The 22,002-nt window shown below is 42.3% G+C and overlaps 1 protein-coding gene across 2 annotated transcripts in view; it reads left to right on the plus strand.

Annotated features, from left to right (window-relative positions):
• The first annotated feature begins 2,317 nt into the window (after positions 1 to 2,317).
• The window catches only part of vav3a (vav guanine nucleotide exchange factor 3a), a 99,604-nt gene continuing 79,919 nt past the window's right edge, over positions 2,318 to 22,002 (plus strand). Inside the window, exons 1-2 of one of the 2 annotated variants that reach the window (XM_085418330.1) lie at positions 2,318 to 2,855; positions 21,147 to 21,263. In XM_085418330.1, coding sequence (XP_085274456.1) covers positions 2,649 to 2,855; positions 21,147 to 21,263 — 324 coding nt within the window. In that variant the 5' untranslated portion in view covers positions 2,318 to 2,648. The remainder of the gene's footprint in view (positions 2,856 to 21,146; positions 21,264 to 22,002) is intronic. The other variant, XM_085418331.1, reaches the window with a different exon arrangement.

A 22,002-nucleotide genomic window follows, 5' to 3' on the forward strand; every position in this document is an offset into this window, starting at 1 on the left:
CATGGCTGTCCACTCTGGGAGAGGAAGCTGAAACAGGAGAAGGGTGCAGAGAGGTCCGCCAGCATCCGGCTGCTAGCCGTCTCTCCGGTCATCTGTGCTATGCCAGCCATGGCATCCAGAGTGAAGCCTGTGGAAGACAAAGCTGGATGCTCACAACCAAACCGCACAACCTCCCTCCATATTTAATCACACTAAATCTAAATCCAATGTGGATAAACAAACGAGCAGGCATTCCTGTTCCAACCCTGACATTCATCCAAGTCCAAATCTGCACAAATAAGAGCAGAAGAAGCGGAGATGAGGAGCTGAGGAGCTGAGATGCGGGGTGGGGATCACAGAAGTGTTTACAACCGCAAAATGCTGGAGACTAATCTTCACAGCATTGTTTGCACGGACCCCATGTGTTCAGTCATTTCATGGAAATAGACTCGGCAGTATTCATCTGCACGCATTCTTTGCATTGCATTTATATATATATATACATATATATTTATGAGTGGTTATCTGCTTTAGTGCACTGAGAATCTTACTGAAAACGAAATTAAACTGGAAGACGTGCGTCTCATCTCTTCTCATCTTCTCTAATTTCTGGGCCCACTCTGAGAGCAGCCTCATGTAGCCCTGTTAATGAGATTACCAGCACTTTCTTCTTAGGGGATTGTATTAACTTTCACATGCTGGACTCTCACATTCCAGTCGCTGTTATGTAATTCATACAGTTTTTGCAATGGGCAGGTAGATCGCTCCACTTTTTAAATCTTTCTGTAGCAGTATATAGTTCTGCTATTAACTTTTCAGGCTTTTTTTGTCTCCTCTGCAGACTTTCTGTTGTGTATTGTTTTTTATTGTGCTAGCACACCAACAGGAATCAATAAAAGTAGTCTAATTTCTCACACAGGTGCACTCTCCTGCTCCACATTCATGCCTGGAGCTTAATTGCATTGCTCAACAACATCATGCCAGCCACATGGGATGGAGTCTAGGTGTGTGTTGGGCCAAATAACTGTGTAAGGCTACCCAATAATCTCACACGTGGTAAAAGATGAAAAGGCAGCTCGCACGTGCTGTACTACCCCACATCCTTTCCATTTCTATTACCAAGCAGTTCAGTACACTTGATCTGATGCATGTAAGTCTGAAGAGTCAGCGACTAGCGTTCTAGTCTAAATCTAGTCAATTTTTCTTTCTTTCCCCACACAGAACCAATAAAAAATGAATCCATCTTCAGATAGAACCATGTGTTGGCTCAGTCATGCCACTCTTTTGGAAGAAATAGCAGACTGCAGCATACATTCGCCTTTTCCACTATTATATCAAAATGATCATTAAACATGAACTCTAAAAACAAGCCAATCTGTACTGTTTTATGGTAAAGATCACTGGGTTGTTCAGTTGTTTATGGTGTTTATTTAGTGACTGTTTGAAGCTTTATTAGGATGGAAGTAGATGCAAAAACAGAAGTATTTGTTTCATAATCAGGTAATGCAGGTTCCATAATAATTCATGTTCCTGGAATGGTTTCATCTGATAAGGAATAAATAACAAAAACATAAGAAAATACTTTCCAGGATGACAAAGTCAGACAAAAAGCGTGAGTTCTCCTTTCCTACAGCTGACAAATCAGCGGCAGCGCCGTTGAAATCTTCCTGGTTAAAAGTTGAGTGCGCAGCTTGTCTCCAGCATATTGAACATCAGCAAATAAGGCACATCTGCATTCTTGTGCATTCACTCATGCAGGATTTCTTCTTCAAACGCCCTCGATGCATCACTGAACAGGAGCGTGTGGCCACCCTTGACTGCAGAAAATACAAAGCAGACACATGCAGACAAAATGCTTCAGTTCAATACTGTCCTGGCGTGGAAGGTGATGGGAAAGGATCAGCAGGGGCGCACCACATAGTAGTACACCACATACTTAATGCAACAGATATAACTGCTGTAAAACACTCCACTGTGGCTTATCTCAAAAGAGGGTACAAATAGATATTAAGCAAAAAAAGTATTTAAATAATATCACATTTTATGGGAAGCAAAAATGCATGTGTGCTAAGTGGAATGAAAGTGGGTTCCGTGTCTCACGCAGATATTCATTTAGTGTGTGTAATCATTAAAGCATTTAAGCAGCACCTCCCATTACTCTGTCTGTGCAGCTGGAATATTTGCAGTTTGTAGTTCTGATACTTGACGGTGAACAGGAGTTTAAAATGCTTTAGCGCCTGTGTGTATTTAGTGTAAGTGTTACTGTATGCTTTATGTGGTTATTTCTTGCATTGCAATAGACGCATCTCCACGAGCCTATGGGTGGCAAGCGGAAGAGGTGAAGAGCTGGGTGAGGGGGAGGGAAGAGAGTCATAGAGAGATGGAGAGAGAGCGTGAGTGAGTGAGAGAGGGAGCGAGGGAGGGAGAGAGAGAGATAGGAAGGGTGCAGGGTGCGCTCCATCCACAGCCTCTCTCACTGTGTCGGACTGTCATCCCTGGAGCAGTCGCCTGAATCTCCGCCACCCTGTGCAGCGGTCCTCCTCAGCTTTCATCGGGTTTTTAGAGTTGTAGCATGGATACGATTTAGGCTAACGCGTAAGACACCACCTAACAGTCATTAGTTTCATTTAAAGAAACCTCCTGAAGCTCTCCCGGCCGAAGTCACAATAATGATGGAGTACTGGAGGCAATGCGCGCTGTGGCTGATAAACTGCAAGGTGCTCCCAGCTAACCACCGGGTTACGTGGGACTCTGCTCAGGTATTTGACTTGGCTCAAACCCTCCGGGATGGAGTCCTCCTGTGCCATCTGCTCAACAACCTCAGACCCCAGACCATCAACCTGAAGGAGATCAACCTCCGGCCGCAAATGTCACAGGTAAGAAGCGGACCGCAGACACCCCCCTATTGTCCGTTCCTCCCTTTCGTCGCCGAAACTTGGTCCCGGTTGAGAGGGCCAGACTCCGTTAGAACTGAGCGTCTTTAAAGTTTCACTGCTTTTCGGTAAAAAATGAACTTCTGCTACAACACCATCAAATCTTAACTCGACTGCAGAGCCTTCATTTGTAATTCGGCACAACGTGGTTCACAAATAAAGGCACGGTTTCAACAAATGTCGAACTTTTCCAAAGATCTTGGTTGCCGCCGATCCCCAAACTGTGAGGTTCAGCGGCGGAAAGCGGCACAAAAGCGACGGTGTCAGCTCACGTTTGTTGCCGTGTCGTCAACTTGAGGGCCTTGTCCCTGTGCGAAACGTATGCCGAAGAAAAAAACGTGCTCCTTTCCATTTCAGAGAGCTCATATTCGCTGTTTTACGGAGTGAACAGGTTTGACAGACGGAGGGGGAAATCGCTAAAATATAGGAAAAAATGGACGGACTTTGGTAGCCAACTTTGCGCTGCATGAAAGTTGTAGCGTGAGCGAAAACGACCACAAGCTGACTTTCTCAAATTCTGTCACTTCACTTAGTAGCTGGTGGTTGGTGGTTGCTCTACAAGAGACAGGTCAGAAAATAAACATGGGCTCTTCAGCAGGCCTTTTGCGCATGATGTTTGTACACAGGGCATAAGATTAAGCCGTTCTTGTAAACGATGCTAATTAGAGAATTGTTTTTTGTTTTAAAGAAAAGATGATTCAAGATGACAGATAGGAGTGCAGTGCTTTAAAAAAGAAAAGAAAAGAGAAACCAAGCAAAAATGGCTTGTTTGGCTTGCCTAAGGAAGAGTAAGAGTTAACAAAGGCAACCATATAATCTCCTTTGTCTTTAGTTTATGGGATAGATAGATAGACAGATAGATGTGGCCATGTGGCTCTACTTTTATTTTGGTACCATCTGCTTCAATGACAGGACAGCTTGAACCAGGACCAGATTAATATTCACCTTCATAACAGTGAATCTGGGCGTCTGGCGTGGTGACAGCACACACAGTGACATAGCCACTCACCTACTGAGTCTGCAGGCCTGTTGTAGGAGTATTAAGCTGCCTGAATAACACACACAGCCGTGCACACACATTACCGTGTGTTACCTGTAATCGATGCTCTAATGCTCTCATCCACTCCAAACAAGTGATTAAGGTATGATATCTGTACCGTGATGTACTGCACGTCTAAAGGAGAGGAGGGGATTAGGCTTGTTTCCTGGAAAAAAGGCACAGTCGATATGATATGCAGTTACCGCTCGTTCACAATTGAATTGGGAATCCGCTGTTTGAGCTCTGCGTCCGGGTCAAGTGGCCGTTTTAAGAAAGCCTAGAAGATTTTAATGTTATCAGGGGCAGTGGAAGTAATCCTTTTCAAGGATCTGCTTACACAGTCAGTTGTGTAAACCTGATCGGGGCTGTAAGAGAAGCCTATTAGTCCATTTACTGGCAGATGCTACGTTTGAATCAATGTCACTGCTCTAACACAGAGTTATCAGTAGTTGAGTGTTGTCTGTCAGCCGTGACATAATGACATGCTGTGTGTGGAAAGGTTATGAACTGCATTTACGCTCAGTGCCCGGCCTGGCCCGGCCTAGACTAGCTTATTTATAGACAGACTGTGTTTTATGCACGGTTGGATGGCTTACACAAACCGAGTCAGTGATGAAGCCACACTCAAAGGCAAATGAGCATTAGTAGTAGGCTTGAGCACGATCCCATACGTTTACAAAGTCCATTCGGTGATGTTGCCACTGTGTTTTTGTATTTCCCAAATTCAAGTTAAACAGTGTGAAATGGCTTTCTCTGTTAAGTCCGAGGTTTCTAGGTGGGTGTTATTCTGTTGTAATTGCTAACGCAACACACATATTGTAGTTCACCTTTTGTTTTTTGCAGTAGGGTGTGAAGTGCATTACTTCCCATTGGCTGAACAGAATATCTACGAGAGCATAGCAGCAGTTATACACCTTTATGACCTCTTTATAGGTTCAGGTACTCGAAGCTTTGGTTCTGCTTACAAGGTATTACTATGAGCAGCGAGTATTTGTTCTCAGGCTGGCATGTCAGTAAAACCATAACTCATAGCTTTTCCTTTCAAGCACATTCACACCACATGAGGCTGGATATAAGCACCCCCAACTCCTCCTACATGCACATAATCGTAAAAAAAAAAGGGTGACAGAAGCCCCCTTACAACTTTCCTCCCTCTGTCTCCTCTAAGTTAAATTTATGAAACTGAGGGTGGAGCTGCTTCCCTCTTTCACCCTGCATAATTCATGAGGACCGTGGCAGCTACTTTATCATTGGCCAATAATAACACATGGGACGCCACTGTGGCCTCACCCATGGGACCTACGAGAGGGAAAGACAAAGGCAGTGGTAGGACAGGGCTACAAAGGGCCTGTCTAGCCTCCACAGAGGCATCTCAGAGGACATAATGGGACCTGCAGGGCTAGCCTGCTGCGTTGAGGTTGGCTGCTTTAATTAATGTATGATGCTTCAGAATCTCTGGAGAGCTCATGTGCATGATGTCGAAATCAGGGCTGCTTCTCTCTCTGCACCATTAATTGTGTTTAGGTTATTGGTAAGGTCTATATTGTGTTTCATTTCTGTTAGGAAATGGACCATGTCAGGCCATCAGAGACCCAGTAGGTCACTCGGATGTTGGATGAAAAAGCTGTGAAATGATCAAATAAAGTACCTGATGTCTGTATATTTTTTATTTATATAGCACCAAATAACAACAATAGTTGACCAAGATCTTACAATAATGCAGAGAAAACAGCAGCAATCAGACGACTATGATCAAGCATTTGGCGACAGTGGGAAGGAAAAACGTCCTTTTAATAGGAAGAAATTTCTGGCAGACTTAGGGAGGGGCAACAATCTATTGGGGATTCTCAGCTCATACTAATGAAATGAGTTGATGTGTACTGTAGCTTTTTTTCTGGTGAAGGCTACTTTTTTAAAGCTTTGAGTTTAGCATTTTTTCTGTTGCTCTTGGTTCTTGGAGCCTGAAGTGGCCATATTTGGCTAAGAAGTTGGAGGGCTAAGTTAACGCTAATGCTTACTTGGTTAGCAAAGTGCATCCATCAGTTATAGGGAACACAGTCATATATGCATGTTATCAACCTCTTAGGTGGTCTATTGCTACCAACTGGACAGCAAAGAATACTTTTTTATCAGGTAAAGATTCCCGACACAGTGAAAACACCACAAACACGATTATGAGGTCTAGTTCACTGACTCCAGTTAGCTACGGTGAAGCTTTGAAGACAACTGTTGTCTTTGTGGCTGATGTCTCATGTATTTAGGCTTCAATACAATATAAATAAATGAGGTATGTAAAAATGCACCTCTGCTGCAGTTGTCATTAAAGGGAAGTTGTCCAAAAAGAGAGTAAACATGCTTATTTCTTAAGCGACGTTGGGCAATGGAAGAGTCTGTGGGGGATGACTTGTTTTTAAGCCTTCTAGAAAACTGCAGTTTATGTTTTGGCACTGGTGTGTAGGCATCATTTTTCAAACTAAGAGGTTGCCCTTTGGTGAAAGGAAAAAAAAAGATGTCAGTACAATGAACAAAGATTGGTTAAGTAGACATTCGTCTGTTTGTGTGTCTGGAATTGTGCAAACGGCACAGCATTTGCTTTTACCTAGCATCAGTATATCAGTATCAGGACCTAGTGTCAATATAAAGCAAGTTTTTGACCCATTTTGATCAGAGCTTTTACATTGCAGGGACGACCATAATTGTAGTCTAGACACAGCTCAACCACAGCCCAAGCAGCATTCTGGTTTTCTACCCAACAAAGACCACATAATCAGTAGTTGTTTTTGACTCAGTGGAATTCAGGCTTTAGCTTTAAGAGGAACCGTGGATTGCTTGTCATGGTGCAACCAGCAAACCCTCCCTGTGTGAGCTGGTTGCATTTGTCTGAGTGTCTGTCACAGAATGTACTAAAAACACAATAGTGAAAGGATAGGGTAAAGGACAACCAGTGACTGGCTGTGAATTTGCAAAGAACGCCATGAAATTGTTACTGCGTTGGGTTTAAAAGCATATAATTATATCATTTGATTGAAGTTGAAATCTGTCCTTGTGCCCCAAACTTGTCTAGCCTGCTGTTGCGTTCCATGACACAGGATTTTAAACTGCAGCTTCAGAGTGAGCACGCTGCCGCAAAACCAACCAGCTGCTAAAAGTCTGTCAGTCAGAGCGGCCGTGAGCTTCAACGTGCACAGGAAATCAGGAAATGGAATAGAGGAAGGAAGTGAAACTAAACATGCCCTCGATCAAGCTCAGACCAAAGAACGCAATTAAGAGAAAAGAAACTTCTCTCTTCACAGTGCACGAAAGAAGAAGAAGAAGAAAAAAAGAATTGTTCTTTATAGAATTGTCTTCAAAGATGTCAAGGCCGAGTCTTCATTTTTGGAAAGCGAAAGTGAGAGAATGACGGCGTGTGAATGACAGTCTGGTCTAATTTTAACACGCCTCAAACAGCAGAGAGGTTTTCAGAGAGCACTGAAGCTGATTAACAGTCAAAAAAAGCAACAGAGGATGCTTTCTTAAGTTTTGCGCAGATACCAGCGAAGACCCGATTAACACATTTATGAATTCTATTAATGCGATGCAGACTAGTGTGATGTAATCTATCCATTATACTCTTTAAAACAACTAATAAACAGCAAATGTATTTATTTTTGATCATTTTCCATAATACATTTTGACAGGTGTGTGGTTTCACCTGACCTGGATCTGACTCTTTAAAGGTCTTGTACACATGGTGCGCTTAGAGAATGGTATTATACGCTATACATGGCACATATGTATATTTTATTGGACTCAGACCAAAGTTCTGTGATGCAAATCAAAGAAGCCACTTTCCCACTGTGAGCTCTGTGTACAGCAGGCTTCAAAGACTCAGAGGCTCGCGCTTCAGTTGCAGAACAAAAGTCAGATACAGAGATTTGAGTGGGAGAATGAGAAAGACAGAGAGAGGATGTCTTCATTTTCTTTTCAGTGCCTGTGCAATGAGGCAAGTCATATAAGCTGAGCAAAAGGGGCCTGCATCTACACAACAGATTGCGATCCTGTTTAAAGACGTGTAAGAGGTGCCTCAGATGTCAGCATCTAAATTTGCATTTGCAGGAATGTTTAGAGTAGCAAAGTTGAGGGTTTGGTGTGAAGTATCAGAGTGCAATTACAATGTGTTTATAGAGGAATAAAGCTTAGTGAATGGAATATCTAATGTAGTTTTTAATAAAAAGCAAGGGTATAGACAGGAAGGATGGGGGGAAATGGAGACAGGACAGAATAGTGATATTTCACATAGTGACCTTATATTGATATTGAGACACCAAATATTGATATTTTACTGTGAAAATACTATGAAGAAAAGGGCTAATCTTATGCACTGCAATCCTGAGATAATGTTAGCCAAGCAAACTTAAATCATCTCAACCGAAAAACAAAAGGCTGGACTGCTTACCTGGACAAAGCTTTGTCCTAATCCAGAGCAAGCCAAAAGACTCAGTCACACGAGTAAAAATTGAACAAAAAAACTCACTGACAATAGTGTGACATCGGACTGATATCAGACCAATAGATTATTGATATCAGATCGACAGCAGACTAACTCTGCCTTATGACAACATTTATGGCAGGTTTTAGTGACAGTGTTGTGTATGTGTGCTTGACAATTTTATCTTTTTTATATTGTACATCAGACAGATATTGACAAAACTGAACTCTGAGGACATTATTTCCAGTAATGAAAAGGTTATAAAATACAACATGTGCTGTTGCAATACTCAGCATATCACAAAATGTTAAATAGTAGCTGTTAGATTCAATGTAAATGCTTTATTTGTGCGTCACAGACTCGCATCTCACAAAGACCTGCTCTGTGGGTTATATGGACACTACGAAGTGTGCTTTTCTTGTTATAACAAGTCTGAAAAGAACTTCTAATGTTTTTGTGGGAGTAAGAAGCTGAAGTTGAGTCTTCTTGCTTATCAAGCACAATGAGGTTTGTGGAGTTTTATACATAGAATCAGAAAGTGTGAGTTTTATATCTGAAAGGATTTAACCTTCTCAGCCAGCTTCCAGTGACGTCACTTTGCTTCTCTGGTATCATATCTCATTAAGGTTTTGCACTGAAGTGTACTTTTTCAGCTTTTCTTCTTCTTTCTGTTGTTATGCAGAAAATTAGCACCAGTGACCGTCCTTAATACTTAATATTCTCATCCTTATTGTATGCGCACTCACACCTGTGAGTCCGCGTTGCATGCTAATTTTGCACACGCGACTAAGCGCATGCTATTAGTATGCAGTATGCAAGGGTTCAGAGACAGCTCATGAGTCCCATGATGACTCCATCTGAGCTGCTGGAGCTCGACTGCCCTCGTTGGTTCATTTTGAAGCAAAGATTGCACCTGTCAGAGTGTAAACACCACATTACTGCGCTCATGCACGCCACGTTGTTGCAAGGCTCCACGACCTTCAATTTACAATTCCGGTGCAGTCGCGTTAGTTTGTTCCAGCGTGTCACCCCGATGACGTGCACGTACATGTGCGGCTTTATGTACAGTGACATGGATGTAGACATTTGCAAAGACGCCATTGCGTTGCATCGCACTTGTGCACAGAGCAAACTGACCTTTCTTCCTGTCACCAAGGTAACAAGCCGAACCACAGCCAACCGGTAAAGGCTACGCTCCACGTTAAAACTATATGTAATGTATATGCTGATTTAATTAGGAGCTATTCGCTGGTGGAGAATGTACTTGCAATCAATATTTATTATGTTACTCAGTTGTGGTGCTTTGGATTCAGTTAATCACTGTTGAGTGCTCTGAGAGCTTTAAGAAAGTCAATACTGTCTGTTGTCTTTACTGGCAAACAATCATCATCACAAGTGGCATTCAGTTTTCAAGGAGACCCTCAGCGTACACTATGATTATGAACATTTAAAGAGGCGCATTAGTAAACAACAACTGCAGTTTTACCTTTTTTCCAAGCTCGGAAATGTCAGGATACTATTTGGAAGATAGTCTGGAGCTGCAGATGTACACATTGATGATACCAGCGTACAACCACCAACCACGCTCATAACCTTTTACTGACAGGTTTACTGTTGTAGGAAGCCTGGAGCTGGGAGAGATGGGTGGAAATGAATGGAGCTGCATATATCTGTTGTGCACATGAGGGAGATACATTTTCGTACAAGTGTATGGACCCGGAATAGAAAAACCGTCTGCAGTTCACGAGATTATTGTCTTTTCCTGCAGGGACAGTAATGTGTAAGGTGCCCTGTGCTGACAGTGAGGAGGTGATGGATGGCCTTTGTCTGTCGGAAATGGGAATGTCTGCATTTGTGTAATGGAGACAGAGAGGGGGTGAGTCCCTGAAATAGATTAGGAGCTGTTGTGACTCAATACATGTATAACACAGCACATGCAGGTGATGAGGACAAGGGACAAGGTCAATTAAAGGCCTGAAAGGTCGAATTAAAGGCTCTAATTTGCCAGAAATAAACCTTTGTGGAAGGTGTAAACGGAAAAACGTTCAGTTTATCCTTCTAAATGCGCGTCTTTTCGCAGCGTGGTTCCAAAAATAGGCCCTGCACAAACCCATATCAGTCAAAGCCCACTCGCCTGAATGGGCAGCGGCACACACGCATGCACACGCACGGGTCAGATAGCCATTGACCTCGCTCTGTCAAGTAACACGGCAGAGTTGTTCACATTTTTGAACACAATCTTCCAAGAGGCAGAAAATAAGGGAGAGGAGGAAAGAGGAGGAGAAGGAGGAGGGATGCTGTCTGCTCACCATTCACGCTTCAGTGTTTGCTCATTCAGTGTGTACGTTTTATTTAGCGCTTGACACAGTTTATATGACATTCAACTCTCCACTTTCCACAACCCTGACTCCTTTTAATCCTGCCGAGCCGGTCACAGTTGAGTTGAAACTGCTTGACCTGCGTTGCCGCAGCCACGAGGGTTCATATCTCACACAGTAACACTAATTCACTCGGCTTATCGTCAGGGGTGGGGGCAGGGGTAAGCTTTGTGTACATGTGGGGGTCATCTGGGTTCAAACCAGGATTTAATGGAAAATGGCTTCCGAGTCACGTACTGGTGTTGTGGGGGAGGTAGCAGGGTTTTTCCCCTTTTGCCTCTTTGTTGCCACAGAGAGGCTCGGGGAGCTGTACTGTAAGCGTGCGCCTGGCTCTTTTGTGTGGATGTCAGAAATGTCACGAGAAAGACTTCCTGTCATCTTCACTTCTTCCTGTGATTTCTCACTTTAAGAATCGGGGGAGCTGAGCGTGCAGTTTAGAGTGCCATTCACCTTCATGTATGTAAATGTCATCAGGTGACGCTGATGACATTTACATACATGAATTTCAAAACTCTGCCTGGGCAACATGATGGTATTTGAATTACTGATCGTTCTGGCCTTTATTTTTAGGAAACTTTAATGCAATTGTGTGGTTTGGAGCACCTCTTATAAAAATGAAAGACTTGTGGACTTAAGCTTGAATCATTTGTTGTTTAGTTGCACAAAATCCAAAGAGGGCATCAACCATTTGTTTCATAATCTTGGTTGACTGTTTAGTACCAACTCAAAAACACTACAGCAAAGAGTGGAGTTACAGTTACGTCTGTGGCACAAACTCGGTTATTGCGATCAAATACAATGAATTTTCGATCTCACATGTCTTTGAATCAAAGACAGGATCAAGGTCTGCAACCACTTGGAGACCACTTGCAGTCTGCAGAATGACTTTGGTGGTAAAAGGGCAATAAGATGGAGTCAGTCTGATACGAGTTTGTTATTGAATGGGTTGACAACTGCATAAAGCAGCAATTAACAGTGAATAATCCAAAAATTAAAGCCTGTATGTATAAATTCGATGGTTTGCAGTTGCTTGCAAACCTTTGCCAGTCCCTCTGACAGTCTTTACAGTATGTCAAAATTGGACCGTGATTGTTTGGAAATAGATTACCTCCCACAAAGCGACCTGTGCAATCACCTTGCAGTTGAAACTGGTCATCCAGACGAGTGTGTTGCACGCTCCACCTCTGTTTGCTGCAACTACTTGTAATCAGGTGCTGAAATGTGAAGAAAAGTAAATCATCAGCCAACCACCGATTTCTTTTGTAGTTTCTTGGGTGCTTGTGGACCTATTTTTACTCTAGTGTGACTGAGGTTTGACTCAGTGATGCTTACTATTCTGTATATTTACAATGAAACATTAACGTTAACATGGCAACTTTTTCTCATAAACAGCTCTTTGGCCGTTTATGAGACATGTACCTAATTTTTCTGTATTTTTTTGCTGTTAGGAAGGTTGTATATGATGCAGAACATCTGCATTGAAAATAACTGGCTGCTTCATCTGTGATTCAGGCTGATCAGATCAATGATCCTAAACAGTCAGCTGAAAGAACCTGTAGAGTGACGGGGGTGTCAATAAAGTGATGTGGTGATCAGAGACTATAGAAAACCAACGACATTCACGAACTTTTAACAGTTTATTTTACCAGATAAACTTTTTTCAATTTTGAGGGAAGGGAGTGAAGTGACTACCAATGAGAGCGAAGGATGTAGTTGATTAGATATGACAGGGTGGTAAAAACATTAGTGGGTTACCTAGGCGACGGGAACATGGACCATCTGCTCGTGACCAACCATCATCGACAGAGTGATTAATAATGACAAAGGTTCATGTTTCTGCCATCATAAATTACCCTTTTTAAATTACACACTTTTCCATTCTTAGTTCAAAATGAGTGTTTAGCTTGAGTCATTCAGCTGGGAAAAACCTGCACATTCTCATTTTCTCTCACTCTCGTTGATACCATAATGCTTGTCCGTCACAATTACTCTGCATACTGAATGGAAGGATTAGCTGGAGCACCACGTAGAGCTCCTGGACACACAGATGACTTTTAAAGCTCGCCACGTCCAAAGGGAGTGGGAACCAATGAGCCTAGTCACATATGAAAAAAAAAAAAAGCTGTTGATGAAGAGGTGGTAAAGAAGTTGTCGTTAACTAGCAGGGAATATTCAGAGTCACGAGTGAATGGGAGAATAATGGGGAATGAGACACTGCGTTGAATTTTATTGTAAAGCAAAAGCTGTGCAGTTTTAGTGCACTTTAAAAAACGGGGTTATTGCTTTACACCAGAAAGAAAAGCTGCTGAATGCTCGCTGATAATATTCTGTGAGGCTGAGTAAGATGATGAGCGTCTGGCTGGCTAGGCTGCCTGTTGTGATGATCCCAAGCCCAGGCGGAGAGAGAAAGGAGTGTTTTTGACAGTGTCAGCAGACCTCTGCCTGCCTCCCACCTCCCGTTTCCTGGTTACACAGCTGACAAAAGCTCCTACATGACATGGATGTGACCCGAGCGCTTGGATAGTGATATCTCACCCACCGGTTATGACTTAAGAGTCTTGGCAAAAGAGCTCCACAGATCAGGCCTGCGCACATGATGTAATTCACACCGGATACAATATCTGAGTGATGGAAAGTGGCAAGACAGTCAAACACAATACACCTAATGTATATATCTCCTCTACATTTCATGGTTTCCTCTTTGTTGTCCCATTTTGCTGTCAGCAAGCAGATGACATTTGGGGAGCTCTTACCTGAGAATTTGAATTCTTTGCACAAAGCTTTGGGTCCCTCTGCAAAATATGCTTTGTAATTAATTGATCATAAACAAGGTTCATGTGGGGCGATGGCCAAACGTCTGGCTGTATTTCATTGTGTATATCTATGAGAGAATGAGACCAGGATTTCATTAAGCAACACAATCCACACAGGGCCCATAAAAGGCTCCGGCTTGTTGCTATGGAACTTAGGCTTGTATCAAGGAATACATGAGCAGAAACTGGAGACTTACTGTGGATACAGGGACAGGGGACAAAAACACTACATTGATATACAGGATTTTTTCTCTTTGACTTCCACATGGTTGGTCTCAGAAATGAAATGCACTTGTAAGATTTTAAGCCCACCATACATCAGTCTTGTACTGTATAAACTATGCATTTTATCCAAACCTAACTGGCGCGTGTTTGGAGCTCCCTGCTGAGACTTCACAGCCTAATCTGTCTTTAAATCCTTGTTCTCCACAATGAAGCTGTTTGCTGTTTTCACTGAAGTACAGAAATAGGTGCATGAACATCGTTGGATGCATCTGCCTTGGATGCTGTGCAGTTTCAGTAGGAACATATTTGAATTGAAGGCTTTTAAATAAAGCTACTGCTCGTCCTATTTCGTAAATACACGACAAAAACAAGCGTGTTTGATAAGGGTCGCTGCAGGGGACACCGTGTCACAACGTCACGTCATAAGTTTTACTTGCAAAATAGAGTAAAATCTGTTTTTGGGACTGGATGTGAGAGACATAAAACCCCAAAGATACTGCAAATGTTAACCCTGTTTTAACAGCATTTTAAAGACGTTTTCAGTTCAACCAGGCTTAGTTGGGGTCTGAAAAGGAAAAGACATAAAAGAAAAGCATCAAATAAATAAGACAAAGTACAAACTTCGAACAAGCCCTTATTTAGACTTATTTAGCAGGAAATCTTTGTAGAGCCTAGAACGTAATCTACACAAGTGGTCGACATCGTTGCTTTAATCTTTTGGCGGTGCATTATTTGTTAATTACCTTGTACTCCTGTCCTGGTGTTTTATATGCAGTACCAGCCAAAAGTAACAATCAACCTGCTGGGATTTTTAAAAAGCCTTTGTTGTAGTCAGTTTTTTTAGAGGCTAACATATTTCATCCTCAAGGTTTTTCACTTTGTACATTACCTCAATTGATACAAGACAGACTAGTGACAATTGTGAAGTCACAATCGAACAGGACATTGACGATAGTTGCGGACTGTAGCGTCCTGATGTGTAGTTACATTGCACATAGTTTACGCTGTAGGTTGCGGTAAAGGTTTTCAGAGTTTTACGGTCTAGATATAGCTAGCAACGATCTAGCTTTCCAGCCAGAGGATCGATCCCCAGTGAGTGTAGTAGTAAAGGAAGTCTGTAATCTCAGGGGACTCTGTTTACTTAAACTATTTAATTCTTGGATCTTTCTGAAACATCTTTTTAGTTCATCTTCTCTACGCACTTAGCTTCCACCTGCAAGCTAATGTTAGCTTGCGTGTGGGTTAGCCACAGATGCTAAAACCACTTTAAACTGGGATATTCTGAAGCTCTAAGTTTTTTTGGACTTCATGGGTTGAGCTGCTGATTTGTGAATCTTTTCTCACATTAGGGATTTTGGCCATGCAATTGTCTCCAGCTCTCAAGTCTGTTTTTTGAGCTGTTTTGACGTTATGGCAAGGCACAATCTCTCCTTGTGCTTGCTGGATGAGGCTGCTGCCACTGGGAAATGCAGTTTGGTTGATGTTCTTGGTGTCTATGGTTTAAGTGGGTCGCCTCGTCATGTTAACATCCGCGTGAATGCGGAAGATCGCACTGAAACATGACTGATGTTATTCACCCCACCTGTCAGTGGTCTTAATGTTATGGCTGACTGGTGAATATCAGACTTTCTCTTAATGGCAAATTCAGATTTTTTGAAATTTTCTTTTAGAACTCACTCTCTCATTGGCCTGGACATGGAGTCTGGATTCATATGTACGCACACACACGCATGCACACACTTACACATAAGGCCCTTCGATTCTTGCGCCCCAGAGAGTCACTATTGCAGAACAAAAGCTGCCAGTGGAACAGTTAGCGGTTGCCTCATCCTGCTCCACTCTTGTTAATACAATTCCCTCTTTGCTGTCTTCGGCTCAGTGCAGTAGAGAAGCTGTCTTTCATATAGCATGTCCTCTGTGAAGCTGCTTCCCTTAGATAATATAGTGAGGTCCTTTGGGACTCTCCAGAGACTCCAGGCAGACAAGATGTGCTTGTCTGATAAAAGAAAGTGATGTGTACAAGTGTAAACATTCAATATTATTCACTCAGTGCTTGCTTGCTGCTCTACTCTTATCTGGAGCTCGCTGGCTGGGGGCTTTTCTTTCTCCTGTGAAGCCATCTGTAAAGTGTAATTCAATTGCGGCAGAGAGGCATTTTATATTTGATGCGTGGACATGCTCCGCACAGACAAATCTGATTCTGCGTCGTACCATGAGAGGGAAGGTGTGTCACGCATAACAGAGTAACTCTGGGCTGCTTTGCATCCTTTCCCGTGCTCCTAGTTTTCTGAGGCGACACTGACTCAATTAGTTTACCAAAAGTTGCCATACATGATTGCAGTCAGGCCTAAAGGTATGGACTCATATATGTGGTCTGTTTAGCAAGCAGGAAACAGCGAATGAAATCTGTTTCCTGCGAACTTGTTACCCAAGAAGAAAAAGAAGAAGACAGTCTCTTTTAAGATACTCAAATAAAAAACTAAAAAAAAGGACCTATAGAAAGATCGTGGCCTTTAGAAAAACAAGCTGTATTTCTCCTAAAATGCTTCCACGCAATTAAACATGGCTGTCACCTAAAGTAACCGAGTGTTTCTGCCCCTAATTCAGATGCTCCTGAGATTTTGCAGACATTTTACAAAGCTGACGGTGCTGATGGGCAATGAAGTTAGTCTATCTTACTTCACAGCTGCTGATATATACACAGCAGTGCAGTGCTTTCAGTTGTCTACATTCATTGTAGACTCTGATCCCTTTGTCCTGGTTTGACCATAAGTCGTCACTGCTCAAATGCACAAGCTGAAACCACACAGCCGTTCCTGTTGTGACTCTGTGTTGGCTGTGATATTGTGTTGTCTTAGTACCTGACGTGTAAGTATTGATTTACTGATAGTTCCATCACGTAAGTGTCATTTTGTCATGTAACACGTCTAATAATGCTCGGATGTAAAACAAACAAACAACCAAAAAAGTGTTCCCAGCAATTTGGTGCATAGTGGTGTGGCCAAAACCAGTACAAAATCAGAACTTTCGGAAACATCTCTTACATCAGCATCCTTTTTTTGTCTTCCATCCTGTATTAACTACGGGAAGGCTAAGTCGCGGATGCTGCATGCTGGTTAAGCCCTGTGTGTTGACATCACCCCCCTTCACTCACTTAGTGCCAGCAGTTCTACGAAAACAGTGTTAAACATCTTTTACTTAATACTTTAGACCTTTCCCCCCCCCCACCCGTGTTTTTCAGTGGTTCCACATAATATGGATAAACAGTTTCTGGGCTGAACTCCATTAAGATCATTAGCAAAAGTTTCAAGCTGCAGATGAAGCAAAACACTTGCACGCTCAGTAAATGACCTTGTTTATTAGTAGAGTTACTTATTGATCATTTGATTCAATTTTCACGTGTCAACGTGCACCCTCAGCTGTAATTAAGCTCTAAGGCTCAGAAAGAGTTTCTTTTCATCTTCATTAGTGTATTTGCATTGTGCTGCTCGCCTGCTAATAACCTTGTTGCCTAGTATGGAAAATAGACGTCTGTGCTCAGCAGAAAAATTACTATAGTGGCAGATTTTGAGGTGAAATCCTCAGATCCTCAGTTTGGTCCTCGGAAGAGACAAATCTCCATTAGGCTGCATCATTAAGAGCCAAATCAAACACGCTATGGTTACACCTTGTGAATAAAAGAGCAGCTGAAAGTAGCTTTAGAGTATTCACATTCAGTCTGTGGTCAGACCAAATCAGCTATTTGCTAATCTGTCATTATCAGACTGAAATATTCAATAAACAAAAGGGTAAAAAAGAGACGGAAGAAACACCCTTCATCCATCTAACTAGTGTTGATTTTGCATAATTTGTCCTCAAGAGGGCACTCCACAGTCTCCCTGTTGGCAACACAACAATGAAACAATGGCGTCAGATGTTACAGATGTCTGTTACGCGTACCGGTGGTGAGGTTTAAAACAACACTTTGTCCATACCTAGTAGAGCCCAACAGATATAGGATTTTTAAGAACAATACCGATATTTGTTGATTTTACAATGTGATATATCGATATATGAGCCAATAATTCTTTTCCATACACATGATACATAAACAGATTTCCTTAACATTTACTATGTACGATTATTTACTTGTTCACACTCTATCTGACTCTGTTTGAATCAGCTGGTTGTTGTATTTGTGGCGTTCCAAACACGTGTTGCCAACTGGGAAATTGCCCTCTAGTGGACAAAATATACGTATATATATATATATATATATATATATATATATATATATATATATATATATATATATATATATATATATATATATACGTATATAAACTACCCAAAATATGTTGACAGAGGCATTTCAGGGATTTTGAATCAATCTGAGCTCCAGATGGGTTAATTGTTAATCACGTTAGCCATGATGACGCCGTTAACGCCACATTAACTTGTTATCGCCGAGTAACCCCTTACACGGATTGATCTGCTTGTAACGCGGATTAGCCCATTTTAATGCATTAACGCGGATCAGTCTGCGTCAATGCTGACTAATATATATATAGAGAGATAAATTTATATAGATAAATCTATTGGACAATATAAATGCTGATACTGATAGATTGGCAAGTAGCGAATATTAGCTGATAATATTTAAATACAGTGGGGCAAAAAAGTATTTAGTCAGCCACCGATTGTGCAAGTTCCCCCATTTAAAATGATGACAGAGGTCAGTAATTTGCACCAGAGGTACACTTCAACTGTGAGAGACAGAATGTGAAAAAAAAATCCATGAATCCACATGGTAGGATTTGTAAAGAATTTATTCGTAAATTAGGGTGGAAAATAAGTATTTGGTCACCTCAAACAAGGAAAATCTCTGGCTCTCACAGACCTGTAACGTCTTCTGTAAGAAGCTTTTCTGTCCCCCACTCGTTACCTGTATGAATGGCACCTGTTTGAACTCATCATCTGTATAAAAGACACCTGTCCACAACCTCAAACAGTCAGACTCCAAACTCCGCCATGGCCAAGACCAAAGAGCTTTCGAAGGACACCAGGAAAAGTATTGTAGACCTGCACCAGACTGGGAAGAGTGAATCTACAATAGGCAAGCAGCTTGGTGTGAAAAAATCAACTGTGGGAGCAATCATCAGAAAATGGAAGACATACAAGACCACTGATAATCTCCCTCGATCTGGGGCTCCACGCAAGATCTCATCCCGTGGGGTCAAAATGATCATGAGAACGGTGAGCAAAGATCCCAGAACCACACGGGGGGACCTGGTGAATGACCTGCAGAGAGCTGGGACCAAAGTAACAAAGGTCACCATCAGTAACACACTACAACGGCAGGGAATCAAATCCCGCAGTGCCAGACGTGTTCCGCTGCTGAAGCCAGTGCATGTCCAGGCCCGTCTGAAGTTTGCCAGAGAGCACATGGATGATACAGCAGAGGATTCGGAGAATGTCATGTGGTCAGATGAAACCAAAGTAGAACTTTTTGGTATAAACTCAACTCGTCGTGTTTGGAGGACGAAGAATACTGAGTTGCATCCCAAGAACACCATACCTACTGTGAAGCATGGGGGTGGAAACATCATGCTATGGGGCTGTTTTTCTGCCAAGGGGACAGGACGACTGATCCGTGTTAAGGACAGAATGAATGGGGCCATGTATCGTGAGATTTTGAGCCAGAACCTCCTTCCATCAGTGAGAACTTTGAAGATGAAACGAGGCTGGGTCTTCCAACATGACAATGATCCAAAACACACCGCCCGGGCAACAAAGGAGTGGCTCCGTAAGAAGCATTTGAAAGTCCTGGAGTGGCCTAGCCAGTCTCCAGACCTCAACCCCATAGAAAATCTGTGGCGGGAGTTGAAAGTCCGTGTTGCTCGGCGACAGCCCCAAAACATCACTGCTCTCGAGAAGATCTGCATGGAGGAATGGGCCAAAATACCAGCTACTGTGTGTGCAAACCTGGTAAAGACCTATAGAAAAACGTTTGACCTCTGTTATTGCCAACAAAGGTTATGTTACAAAGTATTGAGTTGTATTTTTGTTATTGACCAAATACTTATTTTCCACCCTGATTTACGAATAAATTCTTTACAAATCCTACCATGTGGATTCATGGATTTTTTTTTCACATTCTGTCTCTCACAGTTGAAGTGTACCTCTGGTGCAAATTACTGACCTCTGTCATCATTTTAGGTGGGGGAACTTGCACAATCGGTGGCTGACTAAATACTTTTTTGCCCCACTGTATTATCTGGCTCCAATAGCTAGTGCCAATACCAATAAATGCTTCTGTTTTCTTCAGTTTTTGTACTTATTTACTTCCAACTTTATATCAGGGACACAATAAACCTTCAGTTTAAAAATAAATAACGCTAGTGTAACGTCTTTCAGCTCTTTCTCAAACTATCTTTCAACATTTAGCCACTTTGAAAGTGATTTAACGCAGCACATTGTCCAAAGCTGAAATGGAGGCTGAACATAAACACACCACAACAGTATATATACAGATGTACTTGCCTGTGCGCCCAATATTATCAAATGTACAAGAGTTATGTAGCTATGCATTAATGTTAGTAATGTACTTTTGAATTTGGAAATGCAGCAACTATAACCAGCCAGCTTATATGTTTGGTGATTGTTAATGAGCTGTGTTTGAAGCATTGCTTTTTAAATTGTATTTGAAATAACCAATTTCTCTTGGGATTTTAGCTTTTAATTTGCTCTTGTGCAGCAATTTGCTGAAGATAAACATCACAATCATAACTTTATGGAGGTTTTGACTCAGTTTAGACTGTGAGATCCAGATAATGCAATGACATAATTAGTGTATACACGTGGCATGTGCAGTTAGCCAACTATTCAACTGATAAGTCAATAATAAGGACGTTTCTTAAAATTTCTGTTTCGTTTACATGACGATAGCAGAGACGATGTACTGTATGGGGAGGAGTAACCAAGATCTCGGCCTTTCTCTCCCTGCTCTGTTGAATTATCTTTTCCTTTATTATGTAGTACTTATTTCAACAGCAGATACATCATATTAGTGAAACACGACGCCTTTAAGCACAGCTTCCCCCCTCTCTCAGAGCTGCGGCCCTCCATTGTCTTAAACTGCGTGGCCTGATTTGACAGCGAGAGTGAAAGCTGTCAAGCACTATCCAAAAAGCAGAAACTGTACGGTGATGTCATAAAGACACGCGCACAGACACGCAGCCATTTGGAAAGAAAAGTGAAACATCACGATACTGCCTGTAAATTTACCGTCCTGCCACTGACACATGAACCCTTTCTGTCTCCCCGACACAGTTCCTGTGCCTGAAGAACATCAGGACTTTCCTGGCAGCGTGCAGCGACGTCTTTGGCATGAAGAAAAGCGAGCTCTTTGAGGCCTTTGACCTCTTTGACGTCAGGGACTTTGGAAAGGTAAGGCACGACTGCTACAGGCCCGATAAAGAACGTGACGGAGGCTTTGGCATCGGCAGCCTGCATCCACCCTCGCTGTGTGCGCCAACTGTCCCCAAAGACTGTTCTGAATTAGTCAAATGTGCTGTTACACCCACTTTTGCCTTTGTCTTTAAGTCACGCAACTTGGAGCTACATTTTTATTAGTCTTTCAGTGATTTCTTTCTTAAAAGGCAGACTTGGTCTTTGTGAGAGCATCTGAAGTGTAATTAGAAGACACCGGTTTTCCCATCACAGGTGCTAATAAATGCAGTCTGAGGCCACAGTTTGGCTTGCTTCACACTCCCAAATCACGAGTAAAGCTGAAGTCAGCAACATGACCCAGCACTTTAATCGCTTCCTCTCATTAAAGTAAAAAAGTCAGCGTGCAGACGTTAAACGGGGGGGTTAAACGTCTGGCCTCCGGTTCGTTACTTTGATAGGGCTCTCAGTCTTCACTCGCAGGGCTGTGGAAGCGTCTGCGGCTCTCCGGCAGCCCTCGGGAAGTCCCCAGGAGGTTAATTTAGAAATACCAGGCTTGAGCAGAAAGAGGGTGCTGCTGCATTTTGGTGCACACGATGTGTTTACAAGATGACAGGGTCATAAATCCAGAGCTTAAAATGTGTGTATGTGAGAGCGAAAGACTGAAAAGCATCGATAGGAATGAAAAGTTACTCTGAAACACTAACTACTGGAGCACTGCGAGCTCACCGGTCAGGTG

This window comes from Rhamphochromis longiceps, linkage group LG9, assembly GCF_057381845.1.
Source record: "Rhamphochromis longiceps isolate RC_006_pf linkage group LG9, R_longiceps_female_GT1.1, whole genome shotgun sequence".
Taxonomy (NCBI): domain Eukaryota; kingdom Metazoa; phylum Chordata; class Actinopteri; order Cichliformes; family Cichlidae; genus Rhamphochromis; species Rhamphochromis longiceps.